Below are 23555 nucleotides of genomic sequence, written 5' to 3'. Positions count from 1 at the left end.
CAACACCGATCCCTGAGGCACATCAGTTGTTACACCTTGCCAACTCTCTGCTTCCTGTCAACCAGTCAATTTTCTATCCCTATGCCATGAGCTTTTAATTTTTACAATTACTTTTGATGTGACACCTTAACAAATGCCTGTTACAAACCTAAGTACAGTTCATCCATCAGTTCCACTTTATGGTCAGCACGTGCTACTTCCTTAATGAACTCCAACAGATTGGTCAAACATAATTTCTCTTTCACCAAACCACGTTGACTCTGCCTGATTACCTTGAACTTATCCAAGCACCCTGCTGTAACCTCTTTAATAAAGCTTCCAAGCATTTTTCCTGGAAGAAATATTGAAGCTGGAGGCCAGTAGAACTATTCTTGATATCTGTGAGATGGCACATAGACTGCCCTTTCCTTCTGCAGCAACCCACTCATGCCTGGTGATATACCACAAGTTGACCCTGAATTTAAACTGAGGTACATGCATTGCAATGGTTACTAGTGTCAGTCAGTGATGCTGCCTGGAAACATAGAAACCCAGAAAATGTATGGTGCTGCGTAGAAAAAGACCTTATCCAGTTTAATCTGGCTTTCTAGCTCTTGATTTGTCGTCTTGCAAGTTATCATATTTCAAGTGCATATCCAATGGAGTGAGGATTTCCACCTCTGTGGACAGTGACTTCCAGGGTCCCATCATTTTGTTGAAAATAATTCTCCTCAGCTGTCTCTAATCATTCTATCGATTACAATCTACAAGTTTATCCACTTTGGTTACCAACCTCTTTGTTGAAGAAATAGATCCTTCCTATCCATTCTGTGGAGGCTCCTGATTTTTTTTTTTACATCTTAATTAGATTTTCTGTCAGCTTCCTCTTTTCTAAAGCAAGCGACCTCAGTATATTTCGATCTAAAATTGTCTGGTTCTGGAACTTCTTGTGAATTTCATTTGTTACTTTCTCTAGTGTGAACATATCCTTTTTGCATTCTGGTATGTAATACTTCAGTTGTGGCCTACATAGTGTTTTGTATAGTGTAGCACAACCTCTCAGTTCTTATATTCCTAGACCTGTCCTTCTTCCATTTGTGATCTGTGGACGTGCAGGCTCCACTATTCCTCCACCATAACCGCAGAATTTGGGCTCTTGCAATGGTGGCCCATACCTCTGAGCAGAGGTCCTGGGTTCAAGTCCCACCTGCTCCAGAGATGTGTCATAATATCGCTGAACAGGTTAATCCTTGATGGGGAGTGCTGATCTTTGTATGATGGGCTATGTGTAAATAGAGTTTATTTTTAAGCGGCTCTTGTGGTGCAGTGGTAGTGTTAAGTCCCACCTGCTCCTGAGGTATGTCACGATATCTCTGAAAAAGTTGATTAGAAAATATCTAAGGTGCAGAAATTAAAATAGAGGGGGGAAAACGAGGGATAAAAGAAGTAGCAGGAAAAGTAAAAATAAATTCTTAAATCTCCAGCAATAATTAAGTTCTGAAGGTATGAGATGCCACCTTATGTTAAAAAGTGCTGTCATAGTGTCATGAGAATTACTTTGTGGTGATTAAGACTTAACAAGCTTATATTTGAATGGGAAGGTCCAAGTCCTGACCTTTCCTGACACATTTTTAATCATATCTATTGGGTAAATAGTTGGACTTGACTGCACGTTTGCAATGTTGAGTGGTGCAAAACTGGTATGACAAAGCTTGTGGAGATCAGGCCAACTCAGATAGCAACTTCCTGATCTCTGCACATAATTGTACTTGTGTGACTATCACAATTTGCTGCCCATTTTGCTCAATAATGATGAGTGCTGTTTTTTCTCAGCACAAAATCGGTGCCCATGTTTGCAAGGTTTGTTGAAAAGATCTGTGCCCATAACCTTACGTAAGGGTAGCACATCAGTCCAATTCCGGCTCATTTGGAATACAGAGGTTTCTTTCTTTTTCCTCCTGTTGGTCTGACAGATACTGTAAACACTGGGCACCAGATCTCCTCCCTTTTTCCCTCATTAATGTTCCATGCTGGTACTAGTCTCAACTGACTTTTTAAGTGAGGGTGGGTGCACACTAGGCAGTGAATACAAACAGATGATGAGTTTATGGTGAAAGTAATCTGTATGTAATATAATTACATTTTATTTTCCAAGCCATATATAAGAAGAGTCTATTCTTTATGCAAAAATAAAGGAGATAAGAGAGCATAACAGCTGTCGATGACATTGTTCATAATCAGCTTAGCCTGATGGATATTGTTTTGCTACAACATAATTTCTTCAAGTTACTGCTGAATAATATATACATTGCTAGTAATAAACTAAGAAAGAATTCAGAAGGGGAATCAAAAATGTTTAGAAGAGCGTATTATGTTTTGAGTAAAATATTTTCTTTCTACATTTCCAAATCTTAGATTAAATATAGATAGAAAGCAGACTATGGTCTAGGCCCGAAACGTCAGCCTCTCTGCTCCTATGATGCTGCTTGGCTTGCTGTGTTCATCCAGCCCTGCACCTTGTTGTCTCGGATTCTCCAGCATCTGCAGTTCCTACTATCTCTATTTCTTCAGTACCTTCTCCTGTATGTTGTAGTCCTGGAGTTATGATTAGTGATAGTAGAGGCTCCAAATTTCTTTCCATCACATGACCGACTAGAAATCACTCCCGCTCACACTACCTGCCATTAGTTAATAATGGAAGAATTTACAAGTTGATACATAAACTCTTTGGCTGTGTTATGAACAATCTTCTATGGTCCCCAAGTCCTAGAGTGGAACTTAAACTTGTAGCTTCAGGTCCAGAGGCCAGGGAGATAGCTGCTGTGCCTCAAGACCTCCTAGTATACAAACTGTCAATCCTCAGCGAGTTGATACCAACTTTTAGTCCATTTCCATTGAGAGTATCTTGGCTTTTATGTAGTACTATAATCTAGAGAAATTGGGTACCATTCCCTGTTTTAGCCTTTGGTAAATATTGTGGTCATTGGGACCTGGCACAACATGCACTCAAAAAGATCCTGCCAGGGGAATTGGGGAACTTCTACCAGTTCCCGAGTTATGGCTGAAATTTGTATGAAAATGACTCTACGCAGAGAGGAGTTAAATTAATAAATTAGCTGAGAACTCCCTTTTCAGTATTTGGAATTCAGTAGTTATTAGCCTGTATTAATTGAATCAGACCATGATATGGTCACAAACTAGGTGGAGCTGAAGACAAAGGAGCCTTGTTCTTTACCTCACTCTGTAGTCAGCTAACGGAGACTGAGGATGTTAATCCTCCAGTATTCTGTCAGTATTTAACTTGTTCTGAACAATAATTAAAACTGCCCTTGCCTGAGTTTCATGTCGTCTTGTTTTAAAATGTATGTTTTGGAGATGCTTGGTTCCGATTTCTGACAGAGCCTGACTGATGCTTACAAGTGAAGAAGTACATTGTTGAAAACTGTGTTTTAAATGCAACTTACAAGAAATCTTATAAGGTTTAGTTATGTGACGTATTTTTAATATTAGTTTATTTTTCCAATGGAGCTGCAAGTATCAGGCCCTTATTCCTTTGGAATTTGTGAAATCCCTGTGAAATTGTATATATCCAATCCCACTATGTGGTATAGTGGCATCCGTTGGAAACAGGCAGCTACACGAGAAAAGTAATATTAAGAGGAAATGGTCTGAAATAAAGTTTAAAGAGGCAGGAAAAAACAATCATATGATGTAGTCCATTTGAATTTGAATTGAGCTACAGCATTGATTCCTTGGCTTTTTAAAATTCATTTTGTGGGATGTGGGCATCACAGGCTGGCCAGCATTTCTTGTCCATCCCTCGTTGCCCTTGAGAAGGTGGTGATGAGCTGCCTTCTTGAACCGCTGTAGTCCACCTGCTGTGGGTTGACCCACATTAGGGAGGGAATTCCAGGATTTTGATCCAGTGACAGTGAAGAAACGGCGATATATTTCCAAGTCAGAATGGTAAATGGCTTGGAGGGAAACTTGAAGGTGGTGGTGTTCCCATGTATCTGCTGCCCTTGTTGTTACAGATGGAAGTGATCTTGGGTTTAGAAGGGGCTGTTCGAGGATCTTTGGTGAATTTCTGCAGTGCATCTTGTAGATAGTACACACTTCTGCTACTGAATGTCGGTGGTGGAGGGAGTGGATGCTTGTGGATGTAGTGCCAATCAAGCGGGCTGCTTTGTCCTGGATGGTGTCAAGCTTCTTCAGTGTTTTGGGGCTGCACTCATCCAAGTAAGTAGGGAGTGTTCCATCACACTCCTGACTTGTGCCTTGTAGATTGTGGACAGAAACAAAAACAGAAGTTGCTGGAAAAACTCAGCAGGTCTGGCAGCATCTGTGAAGAAAAATCAAAGTTAATGTTTTAGGTCCAGTGACCCTTCCTCAGAACACCGGATCCGAAACATTAACTTTGAAACCACCATACTAGCTGAATTTTTACAGCAACTTCTGTTTTTGTTTCTGATTTACAGCATCCGCAGTTCATTCAGTTTTTATTTAGATGGTGGACAGGCTTTAGGCAGTTAGGTGAGTTACTCGCCACAATATTCTCAGCCTCTGACCTGCTCTCGTAGCCACTCCATTTATGTGTTGAGTCCAGTTGAGTTTCTGATCAATGATAACTCAAGGATGTTGACAGTGTGAGATTCAGTGATGGTAACACAGTTGAATGTCAAGGGGCGGTGGTTAGATTGTCTGTTGTTGGTGATAGTCATAGCCTGGCATTTGTGTGGCATGAGTGTTGTTTGCCACTTGTCAACCCAACCCTGGATATTGTCCAGATCTTCTTGTATTTGGACACAGACTGCTTCAGTATCTGAGGAGTTGCGAATGGTGCTGAACATTGTGCAATAATCGGCGATACTGGCCTCTGGAATTATTTCAGTATCCTGCAACTTGCTGTAGAGTCTGCCCTCAAGTAGGCCTGGGTGCATTGATTGTTAAAAATTTAAAAGAGGGCTTGGATAGTTTCGCTAAAAAGCTTGGACAAAATTGTGGTTGAAAACAATAGTAGTAGGATCTGAATTTAGAATGAGAAGACTAATTGTCGACCTAATGTCCCAGAAATGTGTTTTAGGCATCAGCTTGCACATATTTGTACTTTGAACAGTCTATTTACTTCTAAAACAAAAGGGAATTGAAGTCAAAATAAGTAAGTAGCATTTCTACCTGGATATGGTGCTCATCTGTTTCATGTTGGGAAAGAAGGCAGAGGAAGCCATTCTGAAGATCGGGTTATAGGCTTCCCAACAAATCAGTGAATATTATATACAGACAAGAAGTGTGTGCGCTCAGCAAGAGTACAGACTACTTAGCTTTGTGAGCTACCATATCCTGATGTGGGAAGGAGATGATATCATGTCAAAGAGATACCTTCTGCAGGCATCAACAGGGTATTGAATGCACAAGACAATTAACATGTGACCGGGGATGAAATAAGATATTCAGTGACTCATGAATGAATGGGAGGCATAGCAACTCTAACAGCAGTAGGACTTTGGCTCAGTAGTAGGTTCCTACCTTTAGGTCAAAAGGGCTGAGGATCAAATCCCATCTTTCCCAGAGATGTGTTGTAAATGTCTGAACAGATTTATTAAACGTGTCTATCAATGCCAGCAGCAGAGGGAACCTATAATACACATGACGTTCCATCCACAACTTGGATGAAAGTAGCAACAGAAATGTTCACAGCATGGGGGAAGGTTCTATCCTTGTGACGGATTGCTACTTTAAATTTCTCATTGTTTAATAACACAGCAACAAAACAAAAATGGCTGTTGTTGACACGATGAGTGTTATTTCTAGTTTATTCAGTAAGCTGGAACAGACACTGCCTGATGATAGATTATGGTATATTAGCAAACTGTTTCAAAATATGTAAAAAATGGGAAATGACCTATATCACATTGAGAGCACTACCAAAGCTTTGCACTGGGCAGAGCGTGCAAGTTAGGAATACAAGTACAAATACTTGGATGCCAGCAGATGTTTCTGAAATGTGCAACCAGCAAAAATTATATCTGTATTACTGATCATGGTGTTACATTGTGAAGGAACAGAAAACAGCTCAGACCAAGATACAGCATGTCAGTTGTAGAAGAGAAGGCAGTGAGAAAGAAAACTCCAACAATGATTACGGTGTGGTTGTTGAAGCTCAGTCATCTGAGCTCCAGGACATCAGGGGTTCCTCATGGTAGTGCCCCATGCTCAGCCATTTCTGGATGATTTATCAACTGGCAAATAAATCAACTCCTGACTCCCGACATCTGTCCGTGTAGAAGGCACATGTCAGGAGTTTGATGGAATGCTTGCCACTTGCCTGAATGGATACGGCTCCAACAACACTCCAATCTGCCATCATCCAGAATAAGGCAGCCTGCTTTATTGGGACCCCAATCACAACCTTTGAGATTCACTCCCTTCACCATTGACACACATAGTGACAGTAGTATGTATCATCAACAAAATGCCTCACAACAACTCTACAAAGCCCTTTCAAAAACTCCTTACAAACGCACAAATTCTACCACTTTGAAAAATGAGGGTATTAGATGCATGGGACCATCAACATATGCTAGTTCCCCTCCAAATCACACACCATCCTGACTTGGAGCAATCTCGCCATTCCTTCATTGTTTCTGGGTCAGAATGCTGGGCGTCCCTTCCTAATAACTGTAAGCATCCCTACATCCCAGGAGCGCTTGTGCTTCAAAGAAGTAGTTCACTACCATCTTCTCCAGGGCAGTCTGGGATGGACAAAAATGCTGGCCTAGCCAATGATACCAACATCACATGAGCAAATGGAAAAAGTCCTCATGAAAGTTTGCATCACTCTTATGCTGAAGTATGGACTGATGAGTTGCTTAATTAGTTGGTTTGGATGTGGCTTGCTTTTTGTGCAAAGAACATTGCTGGGCAAACTTTCCACTTTTTTGAGAAGTTGCCTGTAATATAGCTGTATTGGAAACATTTATCTGAAGGTGCAGCTTATAATGGAGCACAAGTGGGAATTTTTTGGAGTCTGCAGTCTTTGTTGTATCTCCTATAATATGCTCTGCTATTTCTTGATGGTCTATGAAATGAATTGAATTGGCTGAAAATTGGCTTCTGTGATGATAGGACTTCAGGAGGAGGCCAAGCTGAATAATCAACTCAGCACTTCTAGATTAAGATGTTTGCAAATGCACCAGCTTTGCCTTCTGTACTTAGTTGCTGGACTCCTCCATCATTGAGGATAGAGATCTTCATAGAACTGTTGCCTCTTCCTGTAGTGATTGTAATGAGTTCAGTCAGGTGGACCTTACAGATTATGAGTTCCCTGATTGGGGCTGTTAATCTGGTCCAATCAGGAAGCCTTGGCTGACAGATATAAACAGGTATGTCAGAGATTCTGTTCACTCTGAGACCTAGCTCTGAGGGAGCTGGATCAGTGTCAAGGACTCTCCATATGTAAGTAAAGGGTGACTTGGTGACAGGATACTGACCTCTTGTGGAGTTATTTCATCTCCCATTAATAATTTAATTTTCCATAACCAGGCATATCCTTGTAGCAGAAGTGCAGTGTTTTAATCAATTCCACTGGTTGTGGTGTTGTTTAATTCTGTCTATAGCATTTAAACTGTAGAATACACTGTGCTATAGTCTTACTGCATTAGTTCCTTTTTTTTAGCCATGCACAGTTGATCTCTGGCAGTATAGTAATGGCAGAATGAGGGATATGCTGAATCAAGATTTCCTCTTTGCTATTCCCTCTCTCCATGGGAAGGTTAATTGTTTGAAAGAAAATTCTGGCACTGTTGTTTCAGTGCTTATGTTCCCAGAAAAAAAGGGTACTGGGTGTAATTAATCCTTTGGTTTTAAGTCTTCCACTTGGAATCCGTTCTATTAAACTTAATGTGTAGACAGTTGAAAATTCAAGGCTATGTGTGCATTCTTAGATGACATTCTATTTACACAACTTTGGTAATTATGCAGGAATTAACCCCAATGGCATCGTGCCCACATTTTGTGTCAGCAGTTTTTTTGCATTAAAATATTGGAAGAACAAAAAATCCCTGAAATTTGAAGAGCCCAGTTAATTAATTGGAAAGCTTAACAGGACTAGGCCTGCTTTATTAGCTATAAACAATAATGGCAGTGAACTGTCTCTTATTATATAATTCCTAATCTGAGTTAGTCTGACCTCCATTGTCAGTGGCTTTGTTTTGTATTTCCCTTCAAGCTGGGTTAGATTAGCGCATTTGCATCTATGATTCACGTTGTCAAATGTGTCTTCAGCGGGAGGCATTGAGTGCTGTCGAGGTAATCCATTGTCGAAAAAATGGTCAATTAGTTAATCTGGACCATCGTTTCAAGTCTCCTTTTGCCGGGTTGGAATGGTGTTGGTGGAGGTATGGAAGCAGTATGACGCCCTGCTCCTCAATCAGGGATTGTGCACAACAAAGTGTAATGTGAGGGTGAAAGTACATTTTTCCTTTAAATAAGTACAATAAATCTGGCAATCTGCAATTTGCCTGCTGTGTTCAAACCCACTCCATACAAAAAGACTTGGTTGGTAACCATGAAAAGGGGACAGAAATCCATTGTGTTCAACCAGCCCACTCTGACAGCTGGAATCACTCAGAAGAATTTTGCTTCTGTGCCTTAACTCAAAATATTCTGAAAAATTCTGATGTCTCTGCCTCAACAAGAAAGGCAGTAAAGCTGGTCGTAAATAAGATGAAAATGGTGACTCCCTTTTGTGACTTCTTTGATCTGTAAACCTTTAATAAAAAAAACAGCAAAGTTGTAAAAAAAGTAGTTTATAAACTAAGTGGAATAACTATGGGGGAAGGTAGGGGGTGGCATTGGGGCAAATGTTAGCTAAACTTTCCAGGGGGGAAAAAACTTGTCTAATATTTTATTTCTTCAAATATTGCCTGATTGTCTTTGGAAATTATTTTTGTTGCTTAAAGATTCAAGATTATATGGCTTGATTTCAAATGTAATTAAAATCTTAGTACAGTAAGGAAAATAATCAGGAAGAGTTAAATCATCATTTAAAATCAAATGTCTAATTTTAAAAAGAAGGGATCTCCTAGTGACGGAAACTGCTGTACTGAAATGAAAACCGGAGTGTGTGTTGACAAGGTTTAATTGTTACTTTTGAATATATTGCCTCACCTATTGTAATTTCCAACAATAATATCTCCTTTTCTCCTTTGTTCTCAGGTAAACGGTTACAGGAATGGATCTGTGTCATCTTGTGTGTCTGTTTGGTGATGATCAACTTCTTTTTCCTGATGCTGCATTTTTCTATGGATCACTTTTCCAAATTAATAGTAGCCATTTGTAAGTATTGTGCAGACAATATTGATGTTGCATTGCACATTAATCATTTGAAGGAATCATTACTATTGGTGAATTGCATGCAATAGTATTAATCTGTGCTGGTTTTGAAAGGATGAAGAGCAGGGTTATACTTGCTGCTGTATAAATTGCACTGAAAACTATATCACGTTGTGCATCAGCAGTATTACAAGCTGCAATTTCTGTGAAATTAGTGTTTATATTTTATTTCTAGTCAGGCTGTCTACAAAATTGTGATGATCGTTTTTCTCTGGTAATCAGTACTTTTGTGTCTTCAGCCAATTACTCTGGAGATTGTTTGGCCTTTTATGATTGTAATTGCTAAAGACTAACCTGAGTTGGATAAAATAGCCACCATCTCATATAATGTCAGATTCTTATATTCAGAATATAACCATGAACAAAGAAGAAACACAGTTTAATCCTTTCAATTCTGTCTTTCCAGGTTTTTGTTGTAGCATTTAACCTTGCCATTTATCAGAAACAAAAACAGAAATTGCTGGAAAAGATCAGCAGATCTGGCAAAATCTCTGGAGAGAACTCAGAGTTAACGTTTCGGGTCCAGTCCTGAGGAATGGTCACTGGAACTGAAACGTTAGCTCTGATTTCTTGCCAAAGGTGTTGCCAGACCTGCTGAGCTTTACTAGCAAATTTTGTTTTTGTTTCTGATTTCCAGCATCCGCAGTTCTTTCGGTTTTCACTTACAATTTATCACTCCTTTCCCATCCACAATCCAATACGACCAGGACCACTCCATGAAATGCATGATTCCATAAATATGTTTGTACAATTATAACCAATTGGAGTTGGTGACAGTGCTTTTTTTTCCTCCTTTATTCATTTTACGGGATGAGGGCATAGCTGTCTAGGCAGAATTTATTGCCCATCCCTAATTGCTCAGAGGGCAGTTAAGAGTCAACCACATTGCTGTGAGTCTGGAGTCACATGTAGGCCAGACCAGGTTAAGGATGGCAGTTTCCTTCCCTAAAGGACATTAGTGAACTGGATGGGTTTTTCCTACAATGGATAATTCCAGATATTTATTGAATTCAAATTTTACCAACTGCCATGGTGGGATTCGAACCCAGGTCACCAAAACATTACCTGGGTGTCTGGATTAACAGTCCAGCGATAATACCACTAGGCCATCACCTCCCAGTGAGGTGATTTGGTTTGGTACTAAATTATGAATCTCCTACAATGTCTGATGCATTGAACTATTTTAAGACTTTGTGATTAATAGTACAATCCATAAACTTAAAAACAATCATTCCAGAAGAATATTGAAAAAAATTGCATAAGTATGATGTTGAGAGTCAAAAATGAGGTCTCAGAGGTGTTTAGGTGTAACACAATTGGAGTGCATGAAGTGTTTGTGCAGTTGAGTGGATGATGCATTTAATATTTTCACTTAATTGTTGTGTTCAGTTACTGAAATTTAGTACTTCTGAGTTTGAGTACATTTGACATGGGGAGAAAGTTAATATGAAGTCCTGCAGTGGCACAGTAAAAATAAAATGTAAATGTTGATGGCCTTTACATACTGGAATAACACAATGTGGAGTTGGAGGAACAAAACAGGCCAGGCAGCAACAGAGGAGCAGGAAAGTTGATGTTTCGGGTCGAGACCCTTCTTCAGAAATGGGGAGGGGGAAGGCTGCTCAGAAATAAATAGAGAGAGGAGGGGTGGGGCTGGGGAAGGTAGATGGATGGTGATAGGCGAGTGCAAGTAAGGAGTGGTGGGGATTGGTCAATGAGGTGGGAGGGGTGGATAGGTGGGAGAGAAGATGGACAGGTTGTGGCAGGCCATGGAGGTGGGGATGAGAGGGAGGGTTGGTCATGGGATGAGGCCAGAGGTGGGGAGATTTTAAAACTGGTGAAATCCATGTTTAGGTCTTTGGGCTGTAGGTTCCCGAGGCAGAAGATGAGGTGCTGGTCCTCCAGTTTGTGGGTGGCATCATTGTGATCTCCCTCTTTACATACTGGAAGTTTGTTCTGGGTTGTTTTTGTGCTGTTTCACTTCAATGCAATCCTCTTTGTGAATGTAATTTTGTCTCATGTGGTACAGTTTCCCATCAGTCCCTCATCATCCAACCCCTATCACACCACCCTGGTTTGAATTAATTTAGATTTTAGATTCCTCCTGTACCTGTTATCTTTGCAAAATCAGGACAGTTAGCTGGAGAACTGTTTCCAGGCATTTGCTGATCCTGGTATGCAGTCTGAACTCAGTAATTCCACAGTCATTTATTTCGGATGAAACTGAAGTTATTTGGCTATGTTTTGAAATGACCTTCCAATAGAACGTGAGTGCCTGCTTGCTGAATGCTTGCATCCAGCAATGTGCTTTACTTGTCCTCCAAGTAGCTTTGTGAAAGATAATTTTAGAAAAAGCTTCATGACTTGAAACTTGTTTGAGTTCATGGTGTAAATGGGCACTGTATCCTCAGGTACTTGTGAGCCAGGTGATTTCTACTCCTGAGATAAATTTTGTAATCCAGAATTTGTTACTGCATTGACTTTTATTCTGAGGTACTATATTGCAGAAATCATACAGATGCTAGCTCTTTCAAGATAAGTAATTAAAAAGAAATTAGTTGTTTCATAATTAGGCTGTCCTTTCATATACTAACACATGGACAAAGCTTTATTGTTTTTTAACTGATGTTATATAATGGTTAAAAAGTGCAGTCTTTTTGTTTAGTGCCACAAGTCCTTTCCTGTGTTTCCTTTCATTGCCCTAAGTCCCAGGAACAAACCGATTCCCTACTCTTACTGACCATGATTTCTTCACAACTTCCAGCTCTTCCTTAGTTTCTTCCCCAGGCCTCCCTATGGAGCACAGCCAGCCAGCAGCAGCTCTTCCTTGATCTGTACTCTAGCCCTGAAATAAAATTGCTTTTGGAATGAGCTGCCATCGCGCACACATCTCTAGGACTCAGCGAGGAGTCTATTCTCTCAGAAAGAGCAAAATGATTAAAGCATTTATATAAAAAAAATCCCCAACTGAATAAAATACAGATGGCAGAAATGGAATTTCCTTCAGGACATAGTTACACACGTGAAAACACATGAGATAGTCAAGTCATGACCGGTCCTACATGTAAATACGTTTTTGTATTCAGCAGTGCCTGCAGGATATCTATCCTTTTGCGTACTGGGAAATTACACTGCGACAGGGAAAACGACATTTACAGTAACAGCAGTGATGGGGGTGGCAGTGACAAAGGCACAATTGTGAGAACAGTCCTTGTGATATGAAGCAATGGCTGTTCTTATTGGGGAAGTTTACAAAATGCCAGCCTGGAGTGAATGAATTAACTGTAATTAAACCAGTAACTGTCTTTACCATACAGCATTTTGGAAAAAAAATCCATAGGTAGGGTGTGTTTACTAAACTGCTCTTAAGACATCCAGATCCTGATTTTATGTAGGTTTGTGAATGAATGCTCAATGCCGCTTGCCTAAAGCCAGCAGTGTCCTCTTTTAAAATTCAAGATGGAGATCCGATTATGGCATCAGGTTCTGATTCTGATTTTGGCTGAACGGCTTTCCCATTACACTGAAGAGAGTTGGTCTCTCCAGAGAACTGAAGAGGCTCCAAACAGTTACTGTTATTTTACATTTCTTTATTGGCTAAGAGGAACACGAGCATTTCCCTGGGCCCCACAAGCAATGCTCTGGCCTTGAATAAGGAGCATCATGATTTGTTTTCTTTTGCAGCATTCTGTTGCCAGATTTTGTGTACTTGTAAGTCATGAAAGGTAGTTTAGTGGATCCATGCCTGCAGAGATTTTATTCAAATTGGATAAAGTAAGTTCAGAGTGAATCTTTAATAGGCATCAGCATGGGAAAAAAGTTCCTCACTTCTGTCTAGCCATGATTTGAACTCTGGTAGGAAAGGCAGAGTGTTCTGCTGTGTTGTTATTTCAAGTCTTGAAATTTTTGGAGATCTTACTGATTTTAAAGGCAATAGCATTTCCTTTCAGACATGGCTACAAAACATATGGTGGTATTGGCCATTGTATTTATTAAATGCAGTAACATCGGAGAAAGAAACCCAAACATTTTCTCCCCATCCCAGATGTTATTGGTCCTCATTCAGTAGCCAGAACCAACCCCGCCAGAATCGCTGACATAAGTTCCGTTCATTTGTACATCCTGCCATTTTGTTTCCCCTTGGGTGATTTCCTCTGAGTTCACAAGGGGCATTTTCGATATAGAGTTGAACCTACCTTGCAGCTGGTGCATCCAATGATCAGGAGTATCAAGGGTTTGAATTTATTCCTACACTTCTGAGCTGTCACAAGCATTAATTTTTCATAAAGGGAACTGAACAACTTGCTTCCTAAAACAAAATTAGTTATCTTATGCAACCTTCCACACATAGTGATACTGATGTCTTGAAGCTAGGAAGTTCTTTAACATGTTACCTGATATAAAACGTTTTAATAGTTGTTGTGTTTTAATTTCTAGAAATCCCCAGTTGAAGTATCTATCAAGGTAAGTCATAAATGATTAGGCTTTTGTAATGAACTACAACTCACTTTAGGGCCGGGCATGAACTCTTCCCACACGCTTACAGATTTAGATAAAAAGTTGTACATCCAGGTTTGCAGATGATAACAAGTTAGGAAACATAGTAGGTTGTGTGCGTGGAAGCAGTTGTCTTAAGGGAGCATAGACTAATTAAATGTGTGGGTAAACGGTAGCAGACAATTAATGTGAGGAAGTGAGAGGACATTCACTTTAGATCCAAGAAAGCCACATTGGATATTTTCCTAGTGGTGAATGGCTAGAGCTGAAAATTTCTCATTTGTAAACTCCAGAGTTATCCTGCTGCTGGAACTGAAAAAAGACAGCAAGAAGAGCCGCGGGCAGCGTTTAACCAACAGCAGCCAGTTACAAGGTTGCTCTCGGGAGCACCATCCAGTTGAAGGTGGTTGCCTGCCCCTCAGAGTTTCCAGCTCCGAGAGACGGCAGCCTTCGAAGCACCACTGATAAAAGTGCCTGCTAACAAGGCTGCCCTGGAGAGTGGAATAAGTTTTTAATTAGTTTAGAGTCACTTGAAGCCTCAGAACTGTGAAGGTGGCCATTGTCAGAGAGGTGCAGAGGAGGGTTCCTTCCATAGTCCACAGATCACCCATTAAGGAAGGCACTCTCTCTACCTGGGAGCCTGTTGGGCGGCCAGGGTTTACTCAGCTGTCATCTTCCCAGAGTGTGGAGGCCCATCCTGACACCTGTGAGAGAGAAATGTGGTCTCTTATTAATGTATTGATTAGTTTAATTAGCTGCCTGCCTCTTCCGCTGCCACAGATCAGAATATCCTGAAACAGAAAGTGCCAATACAAGGTACAAAGCCTTTCACCTCCCAGACTGTTTTCCAAGGGCTGGTAAAATCCCTTGTTTTGAGGAGAGGGCAAATGATAATTTGGAAGAAACCAGTAATGTCCTTATATATATTGTTTTGGAAATCCAAAAGCCCAGCCATCTACTAAAATCATGAAATCACAGGGTTTTTTTGTTTAAGATAATACTTTTTTCTACATTAATTAAATAGCATGAAAAAAGCATGACTGCTACTAACTATATAACTGCTAACACAGATATCACAGATTCATTTGATTTTAAACATATTAAAAATACAATGAGCACAGTTACTTATATTCTGAACAAAACTTGCTAACTTGAATTTCTTTCCCAACTCATTTGAATTGTGCCTTTGAACAATTTAAGTCAGATAATCACCAGAAATTGAAGGATTAACCACTTGGTCAAGTACTGTTCCAAAGATTCGTATAAAGGTTGAAATTTCTTGGGTATATCACATATGTCCATCAAGACTGTCCCTTCAAACCACCTCCAATAATCCCACTGTTGCAGGCTCCAGCTCAAAACTGATTTTGCTCACTTCTTTAGTATAGCAATCTCAGTTCAGAACTCTCCTGGTTCTAACGTCCTTTAAGTCTGAAATCTTGTATCCAGGAACTTTCTCTCCTTTCCCTCTCTCTCTCTGTTCAGTTTGGCGATCCCAGAAATCTGACTCACTCTGAATCTGTTCTTCAATTTCAAAAATTTTGAACTTTTTTACCTGGGCTGTAGAATTCAGCTTGCAAAAGATGTCCTCTGCATCCAGCTACTTCTAATATAAACTGTTTCAAAACAGTACGTAATAACAGGAATCTACTTCTTCCACCCTGTTACTAAGTTCTTATACTTTTGTATTCAAATATTGTATTTCTCCCAGGCAGCTTAGTCAAATGATCAGTTGCTGAAAGCAAGTTGCTTTTATAACGAATAATTTTCCAGAGAAACCTGTTTCTCAAAGACACCATCACCCCAGTATAAAATATAGGGTTTCCCCGAAGCACATGAGCCATCACAGTGTCTGGGGTACCGTTATAACCAGGTGAGGAGGGATGATCCAACTCCCTTTCTTTTCACCACTTCTCTGTCCATCACAAAAAATAATTTTATTTTGTTTTTAGCTCACAGTGAAAGAAAAAGGAATTTAACCTTTGTGAGAAAGCTTCATGATATATTATCATTTGGGAATTTACAATTTATAAAAGCAGATGTAATATATATTTGTGGTTTTAGTTCTGTGAAGGCTTTTTTTGTTTAAAGAAATCATTTGAAACTATGAACAGTGAAGACTCAATTTTCAAGAGGCATGCTGTTTACTTGTGTAGTAGAATTCCCATGGAGTTAATTGTTGACATGTTTACAAAGTTGGATCTTGTGTTACAAAAAGAACAGACTGGATGCTATTATTATTTTGAGTTCAGCATCAGCTTTCAGTTCAGAAGAATCATATTTTCAGGTCAGAAGAACTTTTTCACCCAGCCAAAGGTAAATTAGTTTGTGACGTCTTCAAGTTGTGACGGTTTATGTAAAAGTTTCTAGGCCATCTGATCTGAAAAGTAGTTTCAACCATCAGAACTGGAAAGAATTTTCTAGGCCATTGAAACTGAGAATGTATGTCATCAGAACCAGATAAAGATCCTTTGGCCATTAAAACTGGAGTGGACCAATTACATAAGAAATTAAAGTTCAGAAAGGTATGGTATTTCGTTGGGATTGAGTATCTGTAAAGGATGTGGATGGGAAATAGGTTGAAGCATTGTTTTACTGTTTATGTTAAGATCTAATGTTGCTTTGTTTCTTTTTTTGAAGGGGTGTGGTAATTAACTTGTATTCTGTTATTAAAGCACTTTGATAGTGTGACTATGTTCAGTGAATAATCATAACAGTAACCAAACACAAAGATTACTTTGTATGTTGGGTTTTTAACGTTTTGGACAAAGTAGATATTTATATGAGTGAAATGGGTGTTCCTGCTTCTTTCTGCAGTCTGACTATCTGTGGTATGATGTTTGATGATAACACTTGTACATCATTCTCCACTTCTAGACAGGACATGTACTTTGTCAATTTTGCTGTCCCAGTGAAAATTATATTTCACAAATGTATGTTTTTGGGTAAGATAACTTTATTTTGCTTATTTTACCAACTCTGGGTACTTTGAAGTAACAGGTGACCAAAACTTTGTTCTTTAAGCCATATTTGTAGCGCGCAGTCGTGGAACTGTTCCACCAGTTCTGCTTTTTGGACATAGTAGATATTTATATGATGACGTAACAAGTTCTGAAAATGCACCCTGAAACCAATTTTACTTGTCAGCGTTTCTCTGATCAAAGTAGTCCCTTGAATTGCCGTGCCAATGTTGCAAGATGAGCAATGATCCCTTCTTCACACACTGTAGCTGCCACTGCGTTTGCATTCAGAAACTCAGTCAGTTGTAGGAATGTACCAAAAACTTAATTATACAGTATAGTTTTTCATATTTCAATTTTTTTCTGTAATGTTCAAATCTTGTCATTCAGTGTGCAGTTGTATTGTCACTAGTGTTCAGTATATTTAACATGTTTAAAATATCAACAAGGTATACATGTTGTATCACGCTTAAAATTAATGAGATGTCCATCATTAATGTCAAACTTGAGTTAGTTGGATCACCAGTTTCCCCTAGGATGCATTGTGTATCTTTCCTAATGTCAGTGGCTGTACAGCATTAACATTTTTGTACCAGAAGCCATTTGACATTTGCTCTGCTGTAACTATGTCCTACTACCATTTGTCATCTTGGGGTGATCTATAGTTTAAAGATTTTGGTTTATAATTTTATAGCATTATTTTTTAATAGCTAAGCATTGCTTATGTTTGTGAGGGTTTGTTTTTCTATAATGCTCTCACAATCCCTTGGAATCTGCTGTCTGGCCTACTTGTTGCATTGACTTGCCTTAAGTATCTTTAGTAGTTTTTATACCTTATAAACTGGATGAATTTAATTTGGTTCCAGTAATAAGATTACTCTTTTATTTCCAGGATTTCATTGCAATTATTCCTGCTTTGTTTTCAGTGCAATCTGAATAGCTTTCTCCAAACTCAAATTTTCTTTTTGATTGTAACAAATCTGACAAAAACTAATCAATCCAACAATCTGTCTGTTAGAAATTCTAGTATTCCAAAGTTCCATCATCACAATTTTGCACCAATCTGTCAAGCCTATTAATGAAATTATCCATGGATTCCCATGGATGTTAAAACTGTTCTGTTAAAACATGCAATTTCAATAATTTTATTTATTCTCAGATTGAAGTAATTTTCAAAAGTTTGTACAAAAGTACTTGTGCCTTCTTTTATGTTTTGATAAAGAGGCATCAGCTGTAGGTCCCATTGAATACAATTGTATATTTAATTGCTCAGCTTGTTTTATAGCCTGTAGCTTGGAAGCAGTTCTGTATCTTAAGAAGTCTTTTCCCTAAAATGTCCAATACCGTGTCCTACTTAGCCCATTTCTGAAATTAAACCTGGCAAGCAGTATTATTTTTCCAGCCATTTCTTTCTAATGTAGTTATTTATTCTTCGTACTTCAAAGCTTTTTAACTTTACGGTATTTTAATGTTGCTTCTAATTTTGCTTTATATGTTTTTAATTTTGCGTATACCAATGCTGCTTTAATCTCTTTCCTAATTAGATTTGTATTTCTTCACTATAATGATGTTTTAATTTCCTTGTTTTGAAGGAAACTTTTAAACTGCATGGTATAGTGACGCTGATTTATATTCTTATTAAAGCTTTAAACTTTGCTTTATTATGATATTGTGTCTCTGTGCTACTTGTTGAAGTTTCCCTCTCATTTTTACAGAAAAAAATGCATGTTTCTCATTTTTGGCCAACATTCAGGTTCCCCATTTTCTGAGAGCAAAATCAGGTTTTCCACGTTTTCACAGACAAAGTGAATGATTCTGTAATGTACCTTTCAAAGCCTAATAAACATTGCCTGTCCTTTTCCATAACATTCCCAAATAAGGCCAGGTTCCTGTGGCCTGAATCAATTCTTTTCATCCAAACCATGTATTAAATTATAGATTTTTCTCTCTTACTGAAACCTCAATAATCTTCATATTATCTTCTTTGGTTAGACTTTCTCTGTTTAGTCTCTTAAATTGCCCCGACCTTGCCTTAATTCCGTCTTGTGGTATTATCAGTATTGTATCCCCTGGTTAAGGTGTTTCTGTGGCTCCTGATTTCTGTACTGTCGCCTTGCTTCATGAAGTCTGCTTACTTTGATGTCAACACTTGTAAGCAGTAAATTCTCCTTCTTAACTACCAGGCTTCTCAGCCCTTTCTGCACTGTTAGTTTAAAGTCTTCCACTTGCCCAACAAGGAATTTTTCTCATGGAACTGCGATGCTTATTTGCTTGAAAACAAAAAATGCCGGAGATCACAGTGGGTCAGGCAGCATCCATGGAGGGAACGCAAGCTAATATTTCGAGTCTAGATGACTCTTCATCAGAGCTGGCATCAGCTCTGATGAAGAGTCATCTCGACTTGAAACATTAGCTTGTTTTCTCTCCATGAATACTGCCTGACCCACTGTGATCTCTGGCATTTTTTGTTTTCGGTACAGATTCCAGCATCTGCAGTAATTTGCTCCAATATTATGCTTGTTTGCTTCTCAGCTGACCCTCTAATTGGGACTGTTCCTACAGGTTCTCACTTCCCAATGGAACCTGTAACTGCCAGATCTTACTAGCTTTTCACTCACCCTTTTCTCTGCACTTCTTACCCCATCTGAAGTAAAATGATTCACGATTAAATACTGTTTCCCCCTTGTTGAGCATTCGATAAATTTGTCTGCAGTCACTCTGAGTAGTTCTTATAACCATGACTATCCAGTACTGCACTTTGGTCCACTCGAATTCTCACCAATGTTACCTTGAGGTATTAAGCAACAATGCCCATCTCTGTTGCCATTCTGTATGTGTTGTGATGCCAACCACTACCAACTTGGAGTTGGGATAGTTTTTTGCCATCAAGTGAGTCTTAACACAAAGAGGCTCTTGTCTTAAACAAGATGTAGTTTATTTCATGATGACAATAAAAGTTAAACATTGGGTGGAATTTTCAGATGCCTTGTGTGCTGTGGGCCCTGGCGAAAACAATTGGAAAAATACTGTGAGAATGAGAAAATTCAAACTCCTGACATTGAGAAACAAATTTCTTTTATTCTTATTAGCATTTAAACAATGATTTCTGACATTTGCTACTGAGTGATGACTGCCTTATTTCACTGTTAGCTGATCTCACCTCTTATCCATGCAGTTCTCAATACTGTCTGCCTTACTCCAAGAAACTAAATGGCACGAATTCTCCACGTGTAGATTAGAGTGATAACCTGCTGGAAGCAGCATCTTACCTGTTGCTACTTGGGTTCCCCTCCAGACAACTCAGTCTTTACCACAACACCCTGACATGCTCCATAGACACTGTCTTCTTCCATGCAGGTGGGCATTGCCAACCCAGCATCATCCCCATATCATCATGGCTGCTTCCAGACCATCCTGCTCATCACTTTAGCCTGTCATATCTACATTTTGGAGCTCGGGTACGTTTATGATTTGGATACTTCTCCTGGGTCACTTTGCATACAGGGACAAACACGAATCTCATGCATTTACACAGGACTCACCTTGTTGGTTTTAGCTTAACTTAGAGCTCCGTCACTTTGCACTGACGTTCAGGCTGCCAGATTTTCTGGCTTGCATTGCTTTTGAGCACATAAAACTCTTAAGTCCTAATTTACTGGTTGCCAGCCTCTGTGGTTTACATTGTTGTTTAGCACAAAAGGAGATGTAGGCAGCTTGTCAACTTTGGAGTACTGAACAGTCAAGGAGGTGGACATGTTGCAGTATGGCACAGTTCTATGTTGATGTCAATCTGCAGCATGTATCAGCAGTTTATGCAGCAGAATACACTGCCTGGGCTTCAACCAAATGATCATGTCTGAAAGTCAAATCAGATTAATCCTTAGTTGGTTGAAAAGGGACTTTGGTCAATGAAGGGTTGCTGTTACGTTCAGTTAAGTGACTCAGCTGATCTCAGTCCAGGGGGTTGACAAGTATCAGTCAGGTGCTTGGTCTCACTAAAGTCTGGGGATCAGTATCCTTGCAGTCTGAGATGATACCACAGTCTATCTTGTCGGCCAAGTGCAACCACTCTGGGGACCACAGGTACATCAGTTGAGGTGCTGGGCCATCCTCAGTCGGGGCTCTCCTGCCAAATTAGTCAGATTGCTGGGTCATGGTCAGTCCAGGGGATTTGGCCAGTAACAGTTGGGGAATTATCAGATTGAATTCCATGGACCCCTAAGGCAGGGGAGAATCTTCAATCTGGTGATGGGGTTCGTTGGATTGCTGCGAGAATGATTAACAGTGAAAGGGGCCAATTCAAGACTTAAGACTGGGATTTCATTGTCCACTGGAGTGGACAGGAATTTGCTAGCCCCCAAACGTTGTGAGTCAGTGGAGTTGTTTTGCACAGGAAATAGAGTCTGGTTGTTTCCGGAGTTGTCAAAAAAGTTAAAGATTTTATAAATACACAAAGTTCCCCAGTTTGCCTGATTTTCAGACCATGGTTAATAGAATGCACGGACCAAGCTTCTGTACTGAGCAAGAATAATGACTTATGACAGTTAATTAGACTCTAGCTACAGGTAAACAGTAATAAGCTGTCAGCTATAACATGACTAATTAAAACTGTAATCCCTTTATAAGGTCTCTGTTAAATGCTCATTCACTCACTGGCAGAGGGGGAAAGCTGGACAAAACAGTTCAACAGACTTTTTGTCAGCAGATTCCTTTGTTGAGATGATCCTTACGAATGTTCTGTTGAACAATACATTGCTTTATTCATCTCAACTATATGCTTCCACTGGTTGGTAAGTGACACCAGGAGGTCTGGTGTCTTTGACTTATCAGTTAATGGTTACAGCTTACTGCAACTGTAGCAGGAAAGATACACTGGTTTTCTTCAGGTGTACAGTGTATTTTGACTGCAGAGAACAGAGAGACTGCTCCCCAGCTGGAGAAGAACTGAACACTTCTCTCTCTTTCTCTGTTCCCAGCTCCAAACTGGCCATTTACCTGAGACTAACCACACAGTTGTTGACAAGCAAAAGATCTCTGTTATTGATAATCAGGCACTAGTCAACTCAATTTGCCAACAAGGGTTGCATCTGAACACTCTCCTCAGCTGCAAACTGGTTGCAACTCAAACTTCAATTACTGCTTGCTGAAACAATTATTTATATGACGTTTGGCATGAGTGTACTGATTTTAAATCAGCCCTTTCTCATCTCAGTTCACAGTTTTAGAAAAAAAAGTGCAAAATATAAATATACATTCCTTACAGGGAGCAAATTTCATTTTGTTGACAGCTCATTCCTTTTTTGCGAAAATGAATATTAAAAATTATAGCCTTAAGCAATCATGACCATTATAATGCTTGTGGCAATTGGACCCCTATCATATCAGATAATCAAATCCATGCAGATGTGAAGTTAGAAGTTGCACTTGATTTTGCCATTTCTGTATCATTCCTCACATCTAGTATTGGAAAACAATGCTTTGCAGAGCTGCTACATGTTGACATCTAACTCTAAGTATCTAAGAATGTGGTCTATGATGTTTTGGGATATCTTTTTTGGAAGCAGCACTATCACAACAGATTTGTACCAAATGTTCACTCCCCCAGTGTAGCAATAGCGCTTTAGTTGTGCAACTTACATCTGAATAAAGTTACATAAATTAGAGCTCTTTAAGAGGCATGACATCAGCCTTCTTGCAAAGCCTCCATTGAGCACTGTGTCAGAGCATAACATTTTCTTCATAGTGATTGATGTGAGGGCTCAGGAGTACTGTTACTGATGAGCTGTTCTGTTTCTGACATTCCACATAGCTTATTGGCACATGCATCTGAGATGGACTATATGCTCTGAGGAACAACTGCAGATCTTTCTGGCATACACTACACCTTGACCAATAAATACACCAGAATGTCAGTGATGCCATTTTCTCCAAAAACAGTTTACATCCTTCACAATGTTAAGGGTAGTTAAGTCCCTCAAGCACTGGGACTTGCCACTTTCCCTCACTTGCACAGCTGCAGGGCATCATAATTTGCAGCCAAACTGCTTTGAGGATACCCTATCTCCAAATTGCACCACTAGGCAAATGGAACTGATTTTATTCCATCAGTGTCACCATTGATGCTAGACTTTGGAGGGGTGTGCTAGGTATTCTGGAAAACGCACAAGGTCCTGGAATTTATAAAATCCTACATGGACTGTCTACAAATTGTGTGCTTTTTGAACAAAATAGAATGTATCTGCAATTACAAATCTACAAATGCAAATTCACCCCATCGATTTGTGTGTGTGTGTGTCTGTCTGTCTGACTTCAGCATCGACAGTTCTTACTATCTGTGTGTAGGCGTAGGTCTTGTCCATAGTACTCGATACTAACAACATGCCAATTTCCAGATGCCATCCTACAACTCAGCTGCTTCATCCTTGACCACAGTGTCTTCACCTTCAACAATCTGTTCTTCATCCAGATGCACAGAATGGCCATGGCGACCAAATTTGCACCCCAACATGCCGACATTTTCATGCCACGTTTGAGCAAGACCTCTTTGCTGCACAGGACCTCCGACCAGCGCTATACACCAGACACATCGACGACATTTTCTTCCTTTGGACACATGGCGAGGAATCACTGAAACAACTACATAGTGATATCAGAGATAACAAGGTGTAGAGCTGGATGAACACAGCAGGCCAAGCAGCATCAGAGGAGCAGGAAAGCTGACGTTTC

The 23555-nt window shown here is 39.6% G+C and overlaps 1 protein-coding gene across 2 annotated transcripts in view; it reads left to right on the top strand.

The window, feature by feature from the left end:
- si:ch211-212o1.2 (uncharacterized protein LOC492735 homolog) overlaps positions 1-23555 on the top strand; it is a 119075-nt gene that overhangs the window by 12585 nt on the left and 82935 nt on the right. For both annotated transcript variants that reach the window (XR_007263797.1, XM_048605876.1), the window contains exon 2: positions 9196-9315. Coding sequence is in view for 1 of the 2 variants with exons in the window: in XM_048605876.1 (XP_048461833.1) it covers positions 9196-9315 (120 nt within the window). In the remaining variant the exon portion in view is untranslated. The remainder of the gene's footprint in view (positions 1-9195; positions 9316-23555) is intronic.

Source organism: Rhincodon typus, chromosome 15 (genome assembly GCF_021869965.1).
Source record: "Rhincodon typus isolate 14 chromosome 15, sRhiTyp1.1, whole genome shotgun sequence".
NCBI lineage: Eukaryota > Metazoa > Chordata > Chondrichthyes > Orectolobiformes > Rhincodontidae > Rhincodon > Rhincodon typus.
Note: the sequence above shows the minus strand (reverse complement) of the source record. Positions and strands in the feature narration are given on the sequence as shown.